Below are 19,568 nucleotides of genomic sequence, written 5' to 3'. Positions count from 1 at the left end.
TAGCCCAATCCATGAAAGGGGAAAGGAATGTGAATTGTTCTTAAAAACTTCTCACATTTTTCTTGGCCAAAGTGTCACATGGCCGTGCCTACCTTTAAGGGAGGAGAGAAGTGCAATCCTACCCATGTTCCTGGAGGAAATCAAACATATTTTTTGAATCAATACTAATGACTGCCAGCAAACATCCAGGATCTCTAGGCTCAATACCTTTAGAAGCTGGATTTTGCAACAGTCTTGGATATCTGACCTCTTGACAAGGTCTTCCTTCTCTTACTGCCTTCACCCTATAACCAGCAAGCTGAAACTTCGGGGTAATGAGGAAGGAAAAAGTTTAGTAGAGCACTTGTAAAGTAATGTGCCAGTGTAAAATGTATTGCATTTCTTCACATCTTTCAGACTTCACTTTGGCTAGTGTAGTCCGGGAGCAGCCCTCGTCAGTTTTTAGTGCTGCATAAAGACTGAGTAGTGTTGAGAATCTGGTGGCACAAAAGAAAAAAGGGGAAGGCAGTGAAATTTTAGGACTGGAATGTGACCAAGACCATTAAATCTAACCTTTTGAATTTACAATGAGATGGCGTTCTATATGGTTCCAGTTCTCAGCTTAAGCCTGAAGAAAACAAAAGTAGTTCTTTGTGGGTACTTGCTATGGATTGAATTGTCTCCCCAGAATTCATATGTTGAAACCCTAACTCCCAAGGTGATGGCATTTGGAGATAGAGCTTTTGGAAGATAATTAAGTTTAGATGAAGTAATATGGGTGGGGCCTTCATAATGGGATTTAGTGCCCTTATAATACAGGCACAAAAGAGCTTGCTTTCTCTCTGCCATGTGAGGACACAGTGAGACTGCAGCCCTGAACGACCCACAGGAAGACCATTCAACTGAAACTGTGCTGCCACCTTGATCTTGGGCTTCTAGCCTTCATAACTGTGAGAAATACTTTTGTTTTTTAAGCTATCCAGTCTCTGGTGTTTTGTTACAGCAGTTCGAGCTGACCATGACAGTAATGCTGCTAGAGGTTCACTAGTAACTGAATAAGTCAGCCACACTAATTCTAATTGCTTTCTGTCCCAAGATTTTAATGCCTTAGACTTAACATGTTGGGGCTGAGATCTTACGAGTATATTTCTATCTTAAAATTGTACACAAACTCTGCTAGATCTCTTAGTTTTAGCATCAATTTTTTTGTTGTTGTTCTTATCTAACCTTCCCTTCCACTAAAATGGCTTGGTGTAGATCTTAAACTGGAGAAACGGAAGTCCAGAGAAGGTTAGGGTGCCTGGATTAGTAGTGTAGTTAAGTACATGGTCCTAGAGTTAAGGAATCCCAAAGTTTTACCTAGATACTCTGATACCAGAAGATGATCTGGATTCTTTCTAGCTCTGTGGTCTTGGACAATTTATCCAACTTTTCTGAACCTCAGTTTCCTCTCTACAATGGGGAAAATGACAGTACCTGCCTTAGATTTACAACTAAATGAAAGAAAATGAGAATATGCAGGTAAAAGGCTTAGCGCATTACTATGTACAAAGGGCTCAATTAATACTCCGTAAATTCTCACAGCTTGTCCATTATAGAATCCAGGCTAAAGCCCCAGTGTCCTTATTCCTTGCCTAATGTTCTTCCCACCTAGTCACATGAAATGTTTAATGGAACAGGGTGCGCAAAACGCCCGGCTTACTACAGCGGCCTGATCCAAGGGGAAGAGCGCCGCCAGCAGGCACTCGAAGTCGGCACCAAAACTGGGCCTGCGCGGGCGTCCTTCCTCGCCTGGTGACGCGACAGGAGGCGCCTGCGCATTGGGCCCAGCGCGTCCTTCAGGACTTACCCAGCAGGCAACGCTCCAGTATCGGGTCAAAATGGCGAGCCGGCCTGCGGGTAAGTTATTGGCGACCACCCTGCCAGGCATCGCCACACTCAACCTTTTATTCTTGCAGCAATTTGCTCCGCTTCCTCTGCTCTAAGGGGCCAGGTGGGCGGCGATGAGAAGGTGGCGGCTCCGCTCTAGCCTAAAGGACGCCTTTTCCCTCATCCCCTTGCTGTTCCCGGGCTCACCTGGAGGGTCGGGAGGTGGATCTGCTGCTGGTGAAGGTGCCCGCGGTGGCTCCACAGCCCCGCCTTGCCAGCTGCCCGTGCTCGGCAGTCCTTCCGCTCGACCTTAAAAAAGTTCAAGGGCACAAGGAGATAATTAGTGCAGGATTTTCAACCAGAATGAACCGAGTGCTTGCCGTGAGTCAAGCCCTATCGTGTGTGATAAATTCTCCTGCCAGTGAGACGTGAGAGATTAGTACTAGTTTCCCTTTTCTGCAGATCAGGTAACCAAGGCAGAGTGGCCAGAGGAAATAGGTCTGCAAACTCGGTTCCCAACCTCACGCTTCTCAAACGGAAATTAGGGGCAGCTGAGCTAAGTAAGGTTACAGCCAAACTTGAGATTAACCTTGGTTTATTTGGGACGGCAGCTCGATCTGTAGGTTTGGATAAATTTGTATTTACTGTAGGCACTGGCGCAAACATACCTAATGGAATAGAATACAGAAATTACCGGAGTATTTAAAACAGATCGTGAGGACCAAGTAGGATTTTCCCTCCCCAGCACCATTTTTTGCCAGTCTCTGCCCTCTGGAGGTATACATTGGAGTAGCTTTTAAAAACTATTGATCCCTTTCTCCTCGCCCCCAGCAATGGTGAAGCTGTTAGGAAACATCAGGTTGCCCGAAAAATCCATTAATTTAAATGACACTGAACTTTTTGGTGGCGGGGAGACATTTAAGAACTCATTGTTTCATAGTTTGACAAACGTAGAAAGCACTCCACTCTATCCTGTGTTTGAGAACTAGATAGACCTACAGGTGTGTTGTAAATAAACGGAGCTAATGTGGGTAAAGCAGATAGGATAGTGCCTATCAATGGATATTAATCATTACCACCATCAATGGTAAATATGTTTACAGATAATTGGTCCTCTACAAGTATGTTTGTAGATTGTTGACTTTTTGGCACTTGTTTTTCTAGAAGCAATTTTATACATGGTGCTTAATTTTCAAGGAGACTTAACCAAAGTTGTGTAATCTATGATATACTAAGGAGTAGGGATAAGGAGGGATTGAAATAAAAGGGAAGTTTGCTTTCGTCCCTTAGTGAGGGGCTAGCCGCAGACAAAACTTTAAAAGAAAATTTAGGGGCGCCTGGGTGGCTCAGTCGGTTAAGCGTCCGACTTCAGCTCAGGTCACGATCTCGCGGTCCGTGAATTCGAGCCCCGCGTCAGGCTCTGGGCTGATGGCTCAGAGCCTGGAGCCTGCTTCCGATTCTGTGTCTCCTTCTCTCTCTGCCCCTCCCCCCTTCATGCTCTGTCTCTGTCTGTCTCAAAAATAAATAAACGTCAAAAAAAAAAAAATTAAAGAAAATTTAAACATGCTCTTCCTCCCCTTCTTACCACCTCTCTCCTACGAATACGTCAGGCACTATCATGTTGCCCTTAGCCCCTACTGGGTTATCCCATCAGGCTCAGTCCTGCTAGGCTTTAACACTACCTATTTCTTCTCATCCATTTCCTTGTTGGAAAATTAGCTACTTGGGAGGAGGAAAGTGGGCTGCTTCTACCATAATCTATATTAAATGACTGGCTAATGGTATCAAAATCCTCCCAGAAATATATATATATATTCGGGAGATATAGATATAGATATATAGATATACAGAGAGAGAGGGTAGCCAAGTGAAGTAAAGGTAATGTCGAATAAAGATTTTGGAGGAAGAGGGTCATTGAGACCTGCCAGCCTATCCTGAAGTCTTATCTTCTTTTCATATAACTCCAACTCCTTTGAAAAGTTTACACTTCCTTCCTGTAATTTCTGAAACTACAAAAGGTGGAGGAGTTCCAAGTACCATTCCCACATCCTACCCCTTCAGTTCTGATGTAACAGGTACATAAAAGGATGGGACACTTGACATGGAGAGGCTGGAGTGGTAATAAGTACCTCTGTATAGATCTTTTGTACATCAGATACTTGAGTTTACCCTTTTTCCCATGACTTGCTGCCCACCTTTTTTTTAACCTGTGATCACTTTTGCTCATAGATACAATAAGCAGTTTTTATCTATATAGGATATGCGATTTTAAAAGGAAATTGCTCCCAATGTTTGCATTCTCTAACAAGGTAATAAAAGTACTGGTTGTTTGCCTGTCTACATGTTCATACAGTATAATAAGTGAATCATAACTAACAGTGTGACAATATCAGTTGCAGCATCAAGTCGGTGGCTGGAGGGTATTCGAAAATGGTATTACAATGCTGCAGGGTTCAATAAACTGGGTGAGTATCTGAGTTTTCTTCTTCGGTTTTCTTGTTTTGCTTTATCTGAGAGTAGTGCTTTTGCAAGAGTTAAGATTCCCAAAAACAGTTTAACTGTACCTGTGTACATTAGAGAATTTTAAAATTAGGCCACATTTTATTGTTAAGTCATTTCCTTTTTATTATTTTGAGAAGAGAGTAATAGAATCATCTCAGATGTTTGAGATGGAAATAAATTATGTTCTTGAAATATGGTAACAGTACATTTTCCTTATACACTCCCTCTCCCAACTCCTCCACTTAGCATTTGAAAATTTAAGTTATAGGAACTTCGAAAGTAAGCGATTTTTCAAATGTTAAAATTGTCTGGCATTTTTACAATCATCTGATACCTGAACTTTTTAAAAATTGTATAATTTGCCATGAACTTCATCTTTTTATTAATTGAAGCTTGATGGAAGTGTCATTAAATGTTACTTGTTCTTTAGTACACTGTCATCTTAAGATTCTTTAATACCTTGATCTCAGATGTAAAGCATAAGAAAATAGACATGTGGTTTATTGATGTGTGTTTAAAAATAAAGTAGATATTTTAAATATTTTTAAAATTGTTTCAGAGAAAATGAGTTTTGTGGCAGTGTATTTTAAAAGGCTCTTATTTTGTTTCTATAGTACTGTTTAAGAAATAACCCATTATTATGTATGAAATACATACATATTTCACCTGAGTCTTAAGTTGTAAGTCATAAACATATTTACCCGTTTTTTTTTTTTTAATGTCTGATTTTTGAGATGTGTGTTCAATCTGACTCTCTTGTTTTTTATCATAGGACTAATGCGAGATGATACAATATATGAGAATGATGATGTGAAAGAGGCCATAAGAAGGCTTCCTGAGAACCTTTACAATGACAGGATGTTTCGCATTAAGAGAGCACTGGACCTGACCATGAGGCACCAGATCTTGCCTAAAGAGCAGTGGACAAAATATGAGGAGGTAGCACAGCTTTTACATATCTGACAATGTTGGCCTCCAAGGATTGAGCATTAGAAACAGAGAAACACATTCATTTGTACAGTTAGGGTTCTTAAGGTTATGTCAAAGAAATATCCTCATGGCAGTCCAGTGAGGTTAGTAGGGCAAATGTTAGCTCCATTTTAGAGATAAACACTTTGAGACTTAGAGGTGACGTGACTGTTCCAAAATCACTAAGCAAGTCTCTAATGTAGAGATCCAGGGCTGGAATCCAGATCCTGTCTCTTCCAGCCCATTGTTCTCCCTCTACACTCTGCTTTCTGCTCAGATGAAAAAATTGGTGATATGCATGTGATCAGCCCATGGAGTGGCCCTCTAGCTCCCAGGAAGGACTCCGAAGTAAACCCTCCTCTTGAACTGCATTGAAACTAGGCAAAGGCTTGTACTCTCATCTCTTCTTCTCTGGCAGACTTTCCTCTCATAACCTATCAAAGCAACTTATTACAGTATCTTTGTGGGCTTTTACATGTTAGAAAAGCAGACAGTTTTTAGCCTGCTTCAATATATATATTTTTTTAAGTTAGAAATAAAAATTAATTTTGATGGATTTCTTTTGTCGAAGACCTGTTGAGTGTTAGGGATATATCAGTGTGTGATATTGGCATATAATATTTTTCTTTTATTCATTCTTTAGGATAAATTCTACCTTGAACCATATCTGAAAGAAGTTATTCGGGAAAGAAAAGAAAGAGAAGAATGGGCAAAGAAATAATCATGGAGTTGAAATCTGTGATTGCAGCTGCCCTCAGATATTTTTAAGAGATTGGGTAAACCCGAAATGTACAATTTGGAACTATTTGAGCTGCAAATGTATTAACTTTAAATAAATGTCTATTGTAATTATTGTTGGGATGTTTGAATTCTAAACCCTATTCTGAGCAACTACTGAATTTACTTCCCTGTTACAATTCTAAGATACTTTTTAGTTAGCATTTTACTCCTTCCTGGAGCTTAAAAAAGCTACTTTAATCAGTTTTCCTCACTGAGTGGATAACTTCTTAATGTACTGAAGGATATAACATTCTTCCAAGTAGAATAGTCACCTTTATATTGCCTTTGTAGATTAGCAGTATACTTAGAAGCCCCCTCAGGGCCCAACTCACAGGGATGGTATAGAGCAATTTGCCTAGATCCTCCTTTGATCATGGATTTGGTCATGGCAAAGCAGTTCTCCTTTAACATACTTAATATTTTGTAAGATTTATGATTTGATTTTGCAATCCATTTGAGTTCTGTTATTGGTACAGTATCACAGATCACAGAGAAATGGTTGAGGATGTTGATAGATGCTAGTATTGGGGCGTGGTTTAGTGAAGGACTATATGAGATGAGTAAAGATTTTTGTGTCAAGGTGCTTCCCTATCAGGCCCAATGAGGCAACTAAGACAAATTCTCACAACCAAGGACCATTGTTTTCAGTGATTCAGTTTCGTTCCTCTCACACCTTTGCAAATTAATTTGAATCTCATACATTGCTGATGGGTGTTCTATAGCTATAACCCATTTGGATAACATTTTGGCAATATGTATCAAGAACTGCAAACTCTTTCTAAATAATTCCAGTAGTGGTCACCATTATATTGAGTGATTGTGATTATTTTACATTAGACACTGTGCACTTTGTGATCATTAATCTTACCGCAATGCAGTGAGATAGGATTATTACTCCTTTACAAATTGAGAAAGGCTTACAGATATCAAGCAACTTGTCCAAGGTCATGCATCCACAGAAATAGTGTAGGACTCCAAAACCATGATGGAATGATACTTTATGAAAAGGATGTTTTTGCAGCACTGCTTATCAGAGTGAAAAACTGAGCAGTGAAAGTTTTCAATAATAGGACATGACTAAGCTGTGCTAAGTGGAAAAAGTATATTAAGAGAGTTTTAAAATTTAGAAACTTCTGGGTACCTGGGTGGCTCAGTCGGTTAAGCGTCTGACGTCAGCTCAGGTCATGATCTCACAGTTCCTGGGTTCAAGCCCCGTGTCGGGCTCTATGCTGACAGCCTAGAGCCTAGAGCCTGCTTCAGATTCTGTGTCTCCCTGTCTGTGCCCCTCCCACACTCATGTTCTGTCTCTCTCTCCAAAATAAACATTAAAAAAAAAAAAAAGTAAAAACTTGGAAACTTCTTATGATATTAAATGAAGAAAGATGTAACCAGGTGAAACAAAATCCCTGACCCTTGGTTAAGGAAAGACTGGGGAAACACTGAGATGGCAACAGTGGTTATCTTTTACTGAATAAAGGTAGTATTTATATTTTTCCTTTTCTCTAATAGTCAATTTTTTATAACTGAACAGTCACTTTTACAGTAGAAAAGGAAATCACAGATATTTGTGTTCTTGGCACAAAAGCTGCAGGTCATAGGATCTCTTGACTTGCTTGAGCCCCCTGCCCCAGGGGCTCTTATGGGTGAAATGGTAGCTAACAATAAGACTGAACAATTTTTCTAAAACATGTTCAGGCTGAATAGGGAAGACTGGACTGGAACAGCAGGCAGGTTGTGCCCTTGTATTCCTTTGTCACCAGTGAATTCCTAGTACAAGCGAGGATTGAAAACCACCCAGGCAAGATCAAGATTCCCTGGGGGCTTTTAAAGATCAGGCCACACTTGGAGGAGGTTTCAACATAGTCCTGGTTCACAGAAAAAGACTAAGAAAACAGACTGTCCTGAACCCCTGTTTTTAAAACCATTTGGATTTTCCTTGACTAGGACTCTCCAGAGGCTCCTTTAAGTTAAAGATCACTTTTGCAGGAGTCTATATATAATTATTCAACTAGGCAGCCAATGTGTACCTTTGCAAGGAGAACAGAGCTGAAGCACCTCAAACTGGACCCCTACAATGGTATGTGGGGAGAAGGATGGAGTGGAGGGAGGCTGAGGTACTAAGCTTAGGAACTATGTTTGTAAATGCTGTTGATATTTAAAGCAAGCCTAAAGGCTCCCCTGAAAGATGGGGGCAAACAATTGGCCAAGGTTAAGGTGTTAACAAACAGCTGGGTCATCCACCTGCTCAAGGTAGAAAATGAGGCATGACAGTAGGGTGATCTGTGACTTTGTGAGAGGTCTTTCTATAGCCAAACTGTAAGGCTTTCCTATGTCAATTACCTGATTCTTCTAAATAGAAAAGGTATGCAAAAGTTCTTAGAAAACCATGAACGCTATATCAAAGTTTTTACTGTTAATTATAATTATTAGTATTGTTCTGCTTGTTATGAGGAATAAGAAAGTAGAAGGAGTATTTGGCCATTGAAAGAATAGTTGAAGGGGTGAGAATTCTGTTAACTGGTCAATGAAATCCTTTCATTTGAAGAGAGGGCCTTTTTGTTACCAAAAGCTGTAGTGTTTGAAAAATCAGCATGGGCGTATCTGAAATACAGAGGCTTATCATCCTATAGACAGAATAGAGTGATTCAGAGATGATTGTGGGTTAGACTGCCCAGAGATGAGTCCATGACTCATTGTGTAACTTCAGGAATATGATTTAACCTCCCTGTGCCTCAGTTTCCTCAACTCTACAATGAGGCTAATGATGGAACCTACTTTACAAGGATATTGTGAAAATTACCTGACTTGCTTACATGTCAAGCACTTAGACTAGTTCCTGGCACATGGCTAGCACTAGGAGGCTTAGTTTCTGTGCTCCTTTAGGTGAATAGCAAGAATAAATATTCTGGGGAGATGCACTCAGCCATCAAGTCTGGTTAGCTGACTTGAGGTCCAGGTCCTGGGCACGTCTCCTCAATCTCCCCTGTGGCACTCTCATTTCTGGTCCATCTGCCTCCTTTGGCTGTCTGACCTTGAATGAAGGTACCCATTAGCCGAGATGCGGACAGATGGAATTGGTCCTGTATGACAGCTTCACTGGGATGCAGCCCAGCCAAGACTTTGCCGTCTCCTTGTTTTGCCTTTTGAGTTGAGTTTGTTTTTTTTAAAAACTTTCAAAATTCCACATCCTGCTAGTTTATGTTGTACAGCGTAAAATGTTTGGTATCTTTTATCGTTCAAAGTTTGAGGTTGATTTAAGTTTTGAATGTATAATTTCCTAGACCTTGAAGAAAGATTCCTTACTCTGAAGTGGTTTACTTTATCTTTCTGTTCTTTGCAATTCCATCCAACACCTGGCTTATGTTCACTGTTGTAGTACATCAGTCAACCTTCATGTTGCTGAGGTGTAGGAAGCAGAGTAAGGAATGGTGGGGCCTCAGGTCCCCAAATACGGACTCTGATTCGAATCCCAAACTGCACAGCAATGTTTGGTAACGTTCCCAAATGGCGTTCTCATGGCCTGAACATCTATGTGATGCTCTGTGAATGGTACCAACATGTTTTTTTTTCTCGTTGTATTTTTTTTTATGTTTATTTATTTATTTTGGGAGAGAGAAGGGGGCACACGCACAGGGAAGAGGAGAGGCAGAGAGAGAAGGAGAGAGAATCCCAAGCAGGCTCTGCACTGTCAGGGCAGAGCCTGAGATGGGGCTCCATCTCAAGAGCCATGAGATCATGACCTAGGCCGAAATCAAAGAGTCCCACACTTAACCAACTGAGCCACCCAGGCGTTCCAGAACCAACATGTTAGTGAAGGAATGTTCACAGGCAGCACCATTGCATATTTTAAAACTCTAGAATCTTAATAAAGTCCCAAGTGTAGATTTTGATAATGATTTCTTATTTACTTTAGGGGCTCCCTTTTAAGGCATTAATTCTGCACTAATTCTGACTTTCTAAAAGATTCATTAATAAAAATAAAAACTGGGCCAAAGCCCAAAGTTCCTATAGCCATAATAATCCTTCTATATTCACAAACATGATGGGGTTTTGTTAATATAGACATCCTGTGTGTGGCGTTGAAAATACCCAAAGTACTTGGAATTTTTAAGTTAGGTGAACATAAAAACTGTACTAAGCAAAGCCGTGACAACCTGATGGATGAAGGGAATTGAGTTTACACTGAATGAGTGACAGGAATTTTAGGAACTACCGGTATCAGAGATGAACACAGTTGAAGGGTGAATGAAACACAGAACTCTAGAAAATACAGGGAAAGGGTCCCTTGTTGGAATAGGTACTAAATTCTGCCACTAGGTGGCGATACACTACAACTTTACAACTTCAAGGTCCACCACACCAGTGCAATTGAAGATTTATCCATTCTGTGCCCCAACTCCCTCCCCTTCATTTTTCAGGATGACAACACCTTAGAGGTTTATGACCATCAGGAGAATTTACAACTAAGCTATATACTGATGTAATGAAATCTAATATATGCTGTGCAATGAATTATGAGATGTTATTTAGTTTCAGGATTTTATTACTTCAATCAGTTATGACCATATTTCCTTTTATATGATTGCTCACTCTTTAAACATACCAGATGACTGTATAAGGAACACCTAATAAAGTCTATAGATGTTAAAATATGAATGTTTTAATTTATTTGCCATAATTTGTTTAAATTCTGGTTATACTGTTCATATTAAAAGTCATAACATGTTAGAATCTGAGATCTCAGATTGGATGGTGCCTCCGAATTATATTTTGTTAAGAAATGTCATTGTATGTGTTAGCAATTGAGCAGGGAAGAAGAATGGAATCGTTACAAGGCAGTTAATTTTTAGCATAGATTCCAGAAAGTCTGTTAATATTTGAGGGGCTTATGTATTATGACAAACTATTTAAATTGTTATTCTGGATTCTGACTATATCTCTCCTACAGTCAAAAGAATGTATTATTTGTTTTACTTTGTATTTTAATACATTTGACTATTTTTGCATAAATGCCAAAAATGTAATTTCAAAATAAATCCCTGTGAAACTTCTGGTAACACTATTCAATTGAGTCATTGCTCTGTTAATATTCTAGCTATTTTAAAGAAAATTTTATACATACATATGAAAATTATATTTACAAGCCACCCCCCACCAAGAAAGGTAATTTCTTTGGTTTACAGAAGAGTCAGTTTATAATTCCTTTCTTATGTATGCATTTAAAATGTGGTTTGCCACTAAACTGGAAACTCAGATCTGATGCCAACAATTTAGGCAAGTCATTAGCCTATATAGATTGGGGCTTCCCAGCTATAAAATGAAGGGGCTTGACTGCAAAGTCTTTAAGACTCATTTCGGCACCAAAACAATCTGGGTCTGTGATTTAACTTATGCACGTTATAGTTAAGAAAAAGTACTCTTGACAGAGCATCAGCTTTGTACCAGGCATTGTTCATACTTGTCTCTTTAAATCCTCTCTGCAACCCTTTGACATAGATATTATTACATCTACTGTATAGATAAAGAAATTGGGCTTGAAAAGTCATTTTACTATTGTTCATTATATAGTTAAATTTTTTTTTAATGTTTATTCATTTTTGAGAGAGAGACAGAGCACGAGCAGGGGAAGGGCAGAGAGAGAAGGAGACACAGAATCTGAAGCAGGCTCCAGGCTCTGAGCTGTCAGCACAGAGCCTGACATGGGGCTTGAACCCACGAACTGCGAGATCATGACCTGAGCCAAAGTCAGATGCCCAACCTACTGAGCCACCCAGGTGCCCCTAAAATTTTTTTTTTAGTGTGTGCTTTTTATGTGCTTTATACTAGGTGGGAGCTAGGGATAGGACAGGTTTCTCAAAATTAGTACTATTGACATTTGGGATTTAATAGTTCCTTGCTGTGTGGGCTTTCCTATACATTTTAGGACGTTTAGTAGCATCCCTGTTCCCCCACCCCCCCCAGTTGTGGCTACCAAAAATGTCTCCAGAACTTGCCAAATATCCCCTGGGAGATAGAAGTGCCCCCAGTTGAAAACCATCAGTATAGGGATACAAAGAGAGAAACCAAAATGGTGGAGACTGATATGTAAATAGATGTATAAATATGTAAATAGATATGTAAATGTGTAAATGATCAGCAAAAATATATGTATCAGGTATTATGGAAACATGGAAGAGGGGAAACTTACTCAACCAGGAGGGGAATCAGGGAAGACCCTCTGACAGCTTAGCTGGTTCCAGAAGAGTAAGCACAGCCAGGCAGGCCAAGAAGGTGGTGGAGACTTTCCAAGCAGAGGGAAATAAAAAGGACGTGCTCAGAGACACTGAAGTGCAAGGTGTATGTCTAGGGAAGAACAGGCAGTTTTGCATTAATGAAGTGGCAAATGTCAGCTGGAAGAGGTGAGATGAAATTTGGAAGGTAATTCCCTATCGACATGCTTGGACTTTGTGAGCAGGAAAGTATTTGAAAAAATTCTGAGAAGTGAAAATTCCCAGAATTTTCAAGTTGGGTCAAGAGGGATGAATTTTAAAGTTTCTCAGTATTGAACTGCCAATTTGCTTTTTGAAACTTTGTAATGATTTATACTTCTCTAAGCAATCCATTAGCACCCCTGCTCGCACTGAATGCTCCCCTTAAGAACAATCTTTGTGAACTTGGTTGGAGAGTTTCTTGTTTAAATTTGCATTTCTTGGATTGAGTAGTTAAACATTTTTCCATATGCTGTTATCAAGTTGTTTTTCCTCCTTAATCAATCTTGTTCATGTCCTTTGCCTATGCCTCTATTTTAATTTTTATAGCTTTTTCCTTATTTGTTTAGTTTTCTTCTTTGTTCCCCCCCCCCACCCCCCAATTTGGGTCAGTTCTTATCTATTTGTGTGAGACCTTTATGTATTTATACAGTACTCCTTTTACTTAAGTTTGTTGAGATGATGTTTTCTTATTTCATTGTTTGAATTTTGTTTGGGTTATTTTTGATGCTGTTTCAACTTTGTTCATGGTGGTTTTTGTCAAATGGAAGTTTCCAATTTTTACGTAGTACAATCTATCAGTCTTCTCCTCTGTGGTTTTGCCTTTGAGGTCATACTTTGAGAAGTCCTCCCTTTACTCCAAGGTTATATAAATATCTAGTGAGGTTTTCATCCAGTGCTTTTAGCTGTTAGAAGTACAACCATAAATCTTTAATCTCTAAGGAATTTAGGTATATGGTATGAGCAGAGCATATTTTTGAGAGATACTAGGAGGTCCAACTGGCAAGACTGGATGATCAATTACATGTGCAGAGGGTGAAGGTAGGAGGTAGAGAGGGAGGGGATCCACTGAAGGGAATGCTCTAGGGGGAATGCAGGCTGGTAATCAGCCCATTCTGTGAGCTTGTCATTCTGTAAGACTGTTTGCTGTGCTGGATATTCCAGATCTACTCTCTGTACTTCTCCATCTTGTTTTGCACTTGGGAGGCTGACCTATATGGACTGCATCAATAGACACCCTTGCCCTCTGGCTTAAGGTTGGCCAATGGAAAGTCACCTGCAGGAGAGGGCAGATAAGAGACACTGGGGTTTACTTACCTGGCCCACGACCTGCTGGGCCAGGTTTGTCAGTCCCTCTCAGGATTCCTACAGCTCTCTGCCTCCCCACTCCTGTCCTTTGTTGGTTCCCCTTAACCCTGCCTGCCCTTTGTTAGTAGTCTCTTCACCGAATAGTCCTTGGTTGCAGGAATTTGACTGGGAACCGAGGACCCTGACTCAGAGCTGGGCTCCTCTCAAGAATGGTTGGGTTTTCCCGTGGGAGCACCGAGTGCCACCACTGGAACTGGGTTGTGGTCCGTCCTCTGAAAAGTTTACAAGCTTGCTTCTTTGAGGTTGGCCAACTCATGGCCCAGCGTCAGCCTCTAAGAGACCACACAAGTTCCTGTCGAAGGGAATGACCTTCCAAAGCCTGTCTCCTACTACTCCCACCTCTCTGCCTCTATGCCTGATGGATCTGCTTCCAATCAGAGACTTACTCTTCTACACAATTTAATTCAGGGAAATGCCAGTGCTAAAAAGATGCTGTATGACAGAAAACAGAAGGTTCACCCATCCTGACATACTGCTGCACTGTCTTTCTGGGCAAGCTCTTCTTGTTTAACTCCCTCTTCCCCAAACACACTGCAAAATTCTATCTCTAGTCTTTGTCTCCCCTGCTCCCTGTCTCTTGGGATGCCACTCACAAACCTCACCATCCCCTCTGCCCAAGTTCTAGCTTTACTTTCAGACAAAAATTAAATTCTACCTACTCAAAGTAGCCCTCCCAGATCCCAAAACACCTGACATTTCTATTTTCTTAGAATTTCTGAAGCACTGACTGCTTCAACCAATCATTTGTTATTTAAAATTTGGGGCGCCTGGGTGGCTCAATCTGTTAAGTGCCTGACTCTTGGTTTTGGCTCAGGTCCTGATCTCAGGGTTCATGGGTTTGGGCCCCACTTTGGGTTCTGCACTGATAGTGCGGAGTCTGCTTGAGATTCTCTCTCTCCCTCTCTCTCTCCCCCTCCCTTACTCATTCTCTCTCTCTCTCTCAAAATAAATAAACATGAAAAAATATTTTAAAAATAAAATTAGCTAAAACCATTTACCTAGTGTTCAGTATGTGCTATTAGCAGTCTTGTGATTCCTTAAAAAACTCTTTTAATGTTTGTTTCCTTTGAGAGAGAGAAAGAGAGGGAGACAGAGAATCTGAGAAGTTGGCCGCTTCACCTACGGAGCCACCCAGGTGCCCCTCCTTAAAAAACTCTTTAAGCTTTTCATATGTACCCCGAGATGTTAGGTAACTGTACAAGATCACAAGTGAGCAAACTGAAGTTTAAATTCTGTCTGCCTTGAAATTGCCCTGCTGTCTTTTCCATATATGCCATCTCGTATTTATCATTTTTACATTTACAAATTCAATTCCATTTCATACTCATCCTTTGCCTATATTTTTCTTTTTAAATTCTATCAGCCGAATGATGGAACTTTAGTTTTAATTTTTTTTTTAACGTTTATTTATTTTCGAGACAGAGAGAGACAGAGCATGAATGGGGGAGGGTCAGAGAGAGAGGGAGACACAGAATCTGAAACAGGCTCCAGGCTCTGAGCGGTCAGCACAGAGCCTGACGCAGGGCTCGAACTCACGGACCTCGAGATCGTGACCTGAGCCGAAGTCAGCTGCTTAACCGGCTGAGCCACCCAGGCGCCCCTAGAACTTTAGTTTTAAAAGTAGTGTAATCATGCCTTCTCTGGGGAGGTGACATTTGAACTACACCCTAAATATCAGAGAGGAACCACCCTGTGAAGCCACCCTGATTCTCAAGTTGAACTGCGCAGAGAATCACCAGGGAAGTTTAAAAGCAAACAAGTAACCCAAACCAAAACTACCCAATGCGTGGGAACCACCTTGGAGATTCTGACTGACCAGATTTGGATGCAGCCTGTAATGCAGGTGGTTTTAATAAGTAACTATGGCTGAGAAACACTGGTTTAGCAAAGAACATTCCCAGCAGCGAAAACGGCAAGTACAAAGGACCTGTGGTGGTAGCTAGCTGGGGGCAACTGAGGGGAAGCTGATGGAGGCCATTGTGCTGAATCTGAGCAGAGGAGGAGACAGTGCAAACCTGAAGTCAGAGAGGCAGGCACAGCCATCCGGTGGAGGACATTTTAGACCAGGGGAAAGAGTTCGAATTTTGTGTAAATGCAACTGGAGGCCCTGGGGGTTTTTAAGCAGAGCAGTGAACTATGATTTTAAAGCAAGTGGTATGTATAAAACAACCTCATTCTTTTTAAGGAAAGCAGAGCTCTCCAGGTTATGGGTGTCCAATAATTTATTCAACCACTTTCTCATTGATTGACATTTGGGTTGCTTCCAATGGAATGCTATTACAAATAGAGCCTCAGTGAATATCCTTCTGCACTTGTGCCTTTTTGCATTTTTATAGGATAGGGTCCAAAGGCTTAAAAAATTTAGACAGGGGACATGTTTGGTGAGGAGGGGAGAAAATCCTTTAAAACTCCCTGTCATGCAAGCAAGAGAGATCTTTTAAGCCCAAGTGTCTCAAATGCGTGTTCCACACCAGCCAGGATATAGCCAGGTTTAGCAGACCATCAAGATTTTGCAACTAGCCGCTGGAGTGTCCTACAATAACACCGAAGTGTGAGAAACAAGGACACACCCAGCGTTACTGAAACGGACATTTCATTTCCCCTTAGGTTTTAATAATATCATAAATTGATTACATTTGCTCTGCTTTCAGTTCTATCCAAGTGATTTAGCTAACATATTGTATGTTTAGTATTTTATGTTCACATAAAAGTCAGCTTTTTAAAATCCTGTCGTAAATCAGGACAGAATTTTCCTTTTTGGTAGATAAGTATACTAGTTTTTAGATTTCCCATTGTCTAAAGAAAAGGTGCCTAAGGTGAGTGTTTCTCCATCCATTCAGAAAACAATTTTTTTTTTATTACTTAAGGCATTTCCACCTTTTGTGTACACGTCTGTGTACAAATAAGTTTTAATGTGTTCCTTTAACTAATATTTACTCCTTACATCGTGCTGGCTGCTGGGGTCCAAAGATGAACCACATTGAATCCTTGTCCTCATTGTGTCTGAAGTCTGGAGGGGACATAGCCCGGTACAGGAACAGTCACAACTTTGGGTGAGTAGGGCTTCTCTGGGGAAAGCAGGGGATGGGGAGGGGGCATGGAGGATAGGACCCACCCAACCCTGGGGGAGCTGCAGGTGGGTGACATTTGGTTGGTAATAAGCAATGGGATAGATTGTGGTTAAATTAAGCAGACATTTGTATTGGGAGACTATCATGGAATCAGTGGAAGTTGTTTTAATGTCCCATTGCTGCTGTAACAAATCACCATAGACTTAGCATAAAACCACACAAATGTACTGTCTGACAGTTCTGGAGGTCAGAAGCCCATAATAAGTCTCATGAAACTAAAATCAAGGTGTCCTCAGGGCCGGTCCCTTCTGGAGGCTCCGGGGGAGAATCTGTCCTTTGCTCTTCCAGCTTCTAGAGGCTGCCAGCATTGCCTGGCTCATGGCCACATCACTTCGATTTACGATGCTATTAGCACATGGCTTTCTGCTCTCTTTGACCTCCCTGCTTCTCTCTCGTAAGAACCCTTGTGAGTACATTGGACCCACCTGGGTGATCCAGGATAATCTCTCCAACTCAAGATTCTTAACTAAGTCACATCTGCAAAGTCCCTTTTGCTAGATAAGGTAACGTACTCACAGGTGCCAAGGATTAAAGCAAGGACCTCTTTGGGGATAGAGGTCGTTATTCAGCCTACCACAGAAGGCAAGAGAGAAGCCTCCAGAAAGAGTGGATGGACTCAAGCACAGCCAAGTTCCTGTCCCAGGACAGACTGAAGCTCTGTACTGGCCACTGCAGCTGCTGGCCCCTGGGCTGCTGGCCTGCATAATTTCCCAGCTATCTCCACATCTGTGTTGCTCCCACAAGACAGTATCGTGAGGTGGAACATTCCAGGTGGTGGAGCCTGGCTCAGGCACCCCATGCTGACTGTGGGGAGAAGGCGTATTGCTCCTGAAGCTCTGGTAACCTGAGGCCTGGGTTTGCCTTCCAGGACTCATACTAGAGCGTTCCTTCCCACTGCCTGCCAGGGGCACGTCCAGATGCTAGTGGCTGTGGTGTGGACACACTAACACATCTATACCCCAGGAAGGAACCAATCACCAGGTGCGACTTCCTGAGGGAGATGCGTGGGCTGCTGGCCCGAAGGCGGCTATTAGAGTAACTCCGGTGAGTTCTTCTGTCCTTCTTCAGGTGGCTCATTTAAGGACACTTGGGCCCTTTATCAGGTTGTCATTTTCCCAAAGAAAAGGGGCTAATACTAATAAAGGGGATCTGAAAAGAAATCAGACACAATATGTTCTAAAAGCATACAGATAAAACACTAGAGTCCCTCGCTTTAATACATTCCTAGTGGGTGTGCAGTTAATAAGATCTTTCTCAAAAGAAATAGACGCCAAGAGCCTTTAAAAGGACATAACATGTAGAGGTGCTTGGGCGGTTCAGTTAAGGGTCCGACTCTTGATTTCAGCTCAGGTCATAATCTCACAATTCATGAGATCAAGCCCCACGTCAGGCTCTGTGCTGACAGGGCAGACCCTGCTTGGGATTCTCTCTCTCCCTCTTTCTCTGCACCTCCCCTGCTCATGCTCTGTCTCTCTCTCTCTCTCTCCCTCTCTCTCTCTCTCAAAAATAAGTAAACATTAATTTTTTTAATGCAGAGATTTATGTCCATGGATGTTTATTCCAGCATTGTTTATTGTGGCACACACTGATGATATTACTGTCAAGAAGGGGGAGCTTGGAGTTGGAATATTATTCACCCTTTAAAAGTGGTATTCTGAAAGGGTACTTAAGGCTATGGGGATATTAAGGATGTGTCTTGTTAACTAAAAAAAAAAGCAGTTTCAAAACAAAACGTGTGATGTTAATATTATAAAAGCCATATATATGCTTGGGTAAGAAAAAGAAAATAGTAATTTTCTGTAAGTTTTCAGAAGTTTAGGCCATGGGCCCTCTGAAATCCATCCAGAGTTCCAGATTTAGACACCCTGGACTAAAAAAGATATGTCTGGCTAATCAGTTTAGAGATGATTTTAGCCTTTTTATATGTACTTTTTCATGTTTTCCAGATTTTCAATGAAATGTTTTATAATTTGAATATTAAAAAATAACAGCATTGGAAAAATTAAACTGTGATATTAGGAGAAAATAAAGAAGGAAAAATATATTTGCAGCACACATTTTCTTGGCCACGGTATATGTTAGAACCACCTGAGCGGGGCCTTTTCCACAATGTACTCCCACCCAGAGATCCTGATTCAGTATGCAGAAAAAAACAAAACAAAACAACAACAAGCAAAAAACATCAGAATCATCTGGGTGCCCCCGGTTAAGGATTACTAATTCCAAACATGTATGTACTTCTCATATGGAAAAACAAACTCTAACCTCCCTGGACGCTAATGCCTTATCTCTCTTCATTTCTTCCTGATATATCTGCTGGTCCTTTACCCTCTTTCTTGTCACTTCTTTACCCCTCTTTCTCTTCTTAATAGTGTGCATCTGCCAGAAAGCACTCTTCTAACCTATACCTTGGAAATCTCCTGCCCTTTAATGAGTCTTGTGTCACTGTGATCACATATAAAGTGTTGTGGATTGAACTTGCTGGCAGAGTCCTCCAATATAGCAAGCCACTGCTGTTTTGCCACCATTTATTTATTTACTTTCATTGTAATGTTTATTTATTCTTGAGAGAGAGAGAGCATGAGTGGCAGAGGGGCAGAGAGAGAAGGAGACACAAAATCTGAGCTGTCAGCACAGAGCCCAGCACAGGGCTGGAACTCACAAGTCATGAGATCATGACCTGAGCCCGAGTTGGACGCTCAACCGACTGAGCCACCCAGGC

At 41.1% G+C, this 19,568-nt stretch overlaps 1 protein-coding gene across 1 annotated transcript; it reads left to right on the top strand.

Moving 5' to 3' along the window:
- The first annotated feature begins 1,775 nt into the window (after positions 1-1,775).
- On the top strand, positions 1,776-6,173 carry LOC122210787 (cytochrome b-c1 complex subunit 7). Its single transcript, XM_042923681.1, has 4 exons — positions 1,776-1,878; positions 4,242-4,313; positions 5,123-5,289; positions 5,963-6,173. Exons 1-4 carry the CDS (start codon positions 1,860-1,862, stop codon positions 6,038-6,040), a joined length of 336 nt encoding a protein of 111 aa, XP_042779615.1. The 5' UTR covers positions 1,776-1,859; the 3' UTR covers positions 6,041-6,173.
- The last annotated feature ends 13,395 nt before the right edge of the window (positions 6,174-19,568 follow it).

Source organism: Panthera leo, chromosome F2, assembly GCF_018350215.1.
Source record: "Panthera leo isolate Ple1 chromosome F2, P.leo_Ple1_pat1.1, whole genome shotgun sequence".
Taxonomy (NCBI): Eukaryota; Metazoa; Chordata; class Mammalia; order Carnivora; family Felidae; genus Panthera; species Panthera leo.
This window is presented reverse-complemented; position numbering and strand designations above follow the sequence as displayed.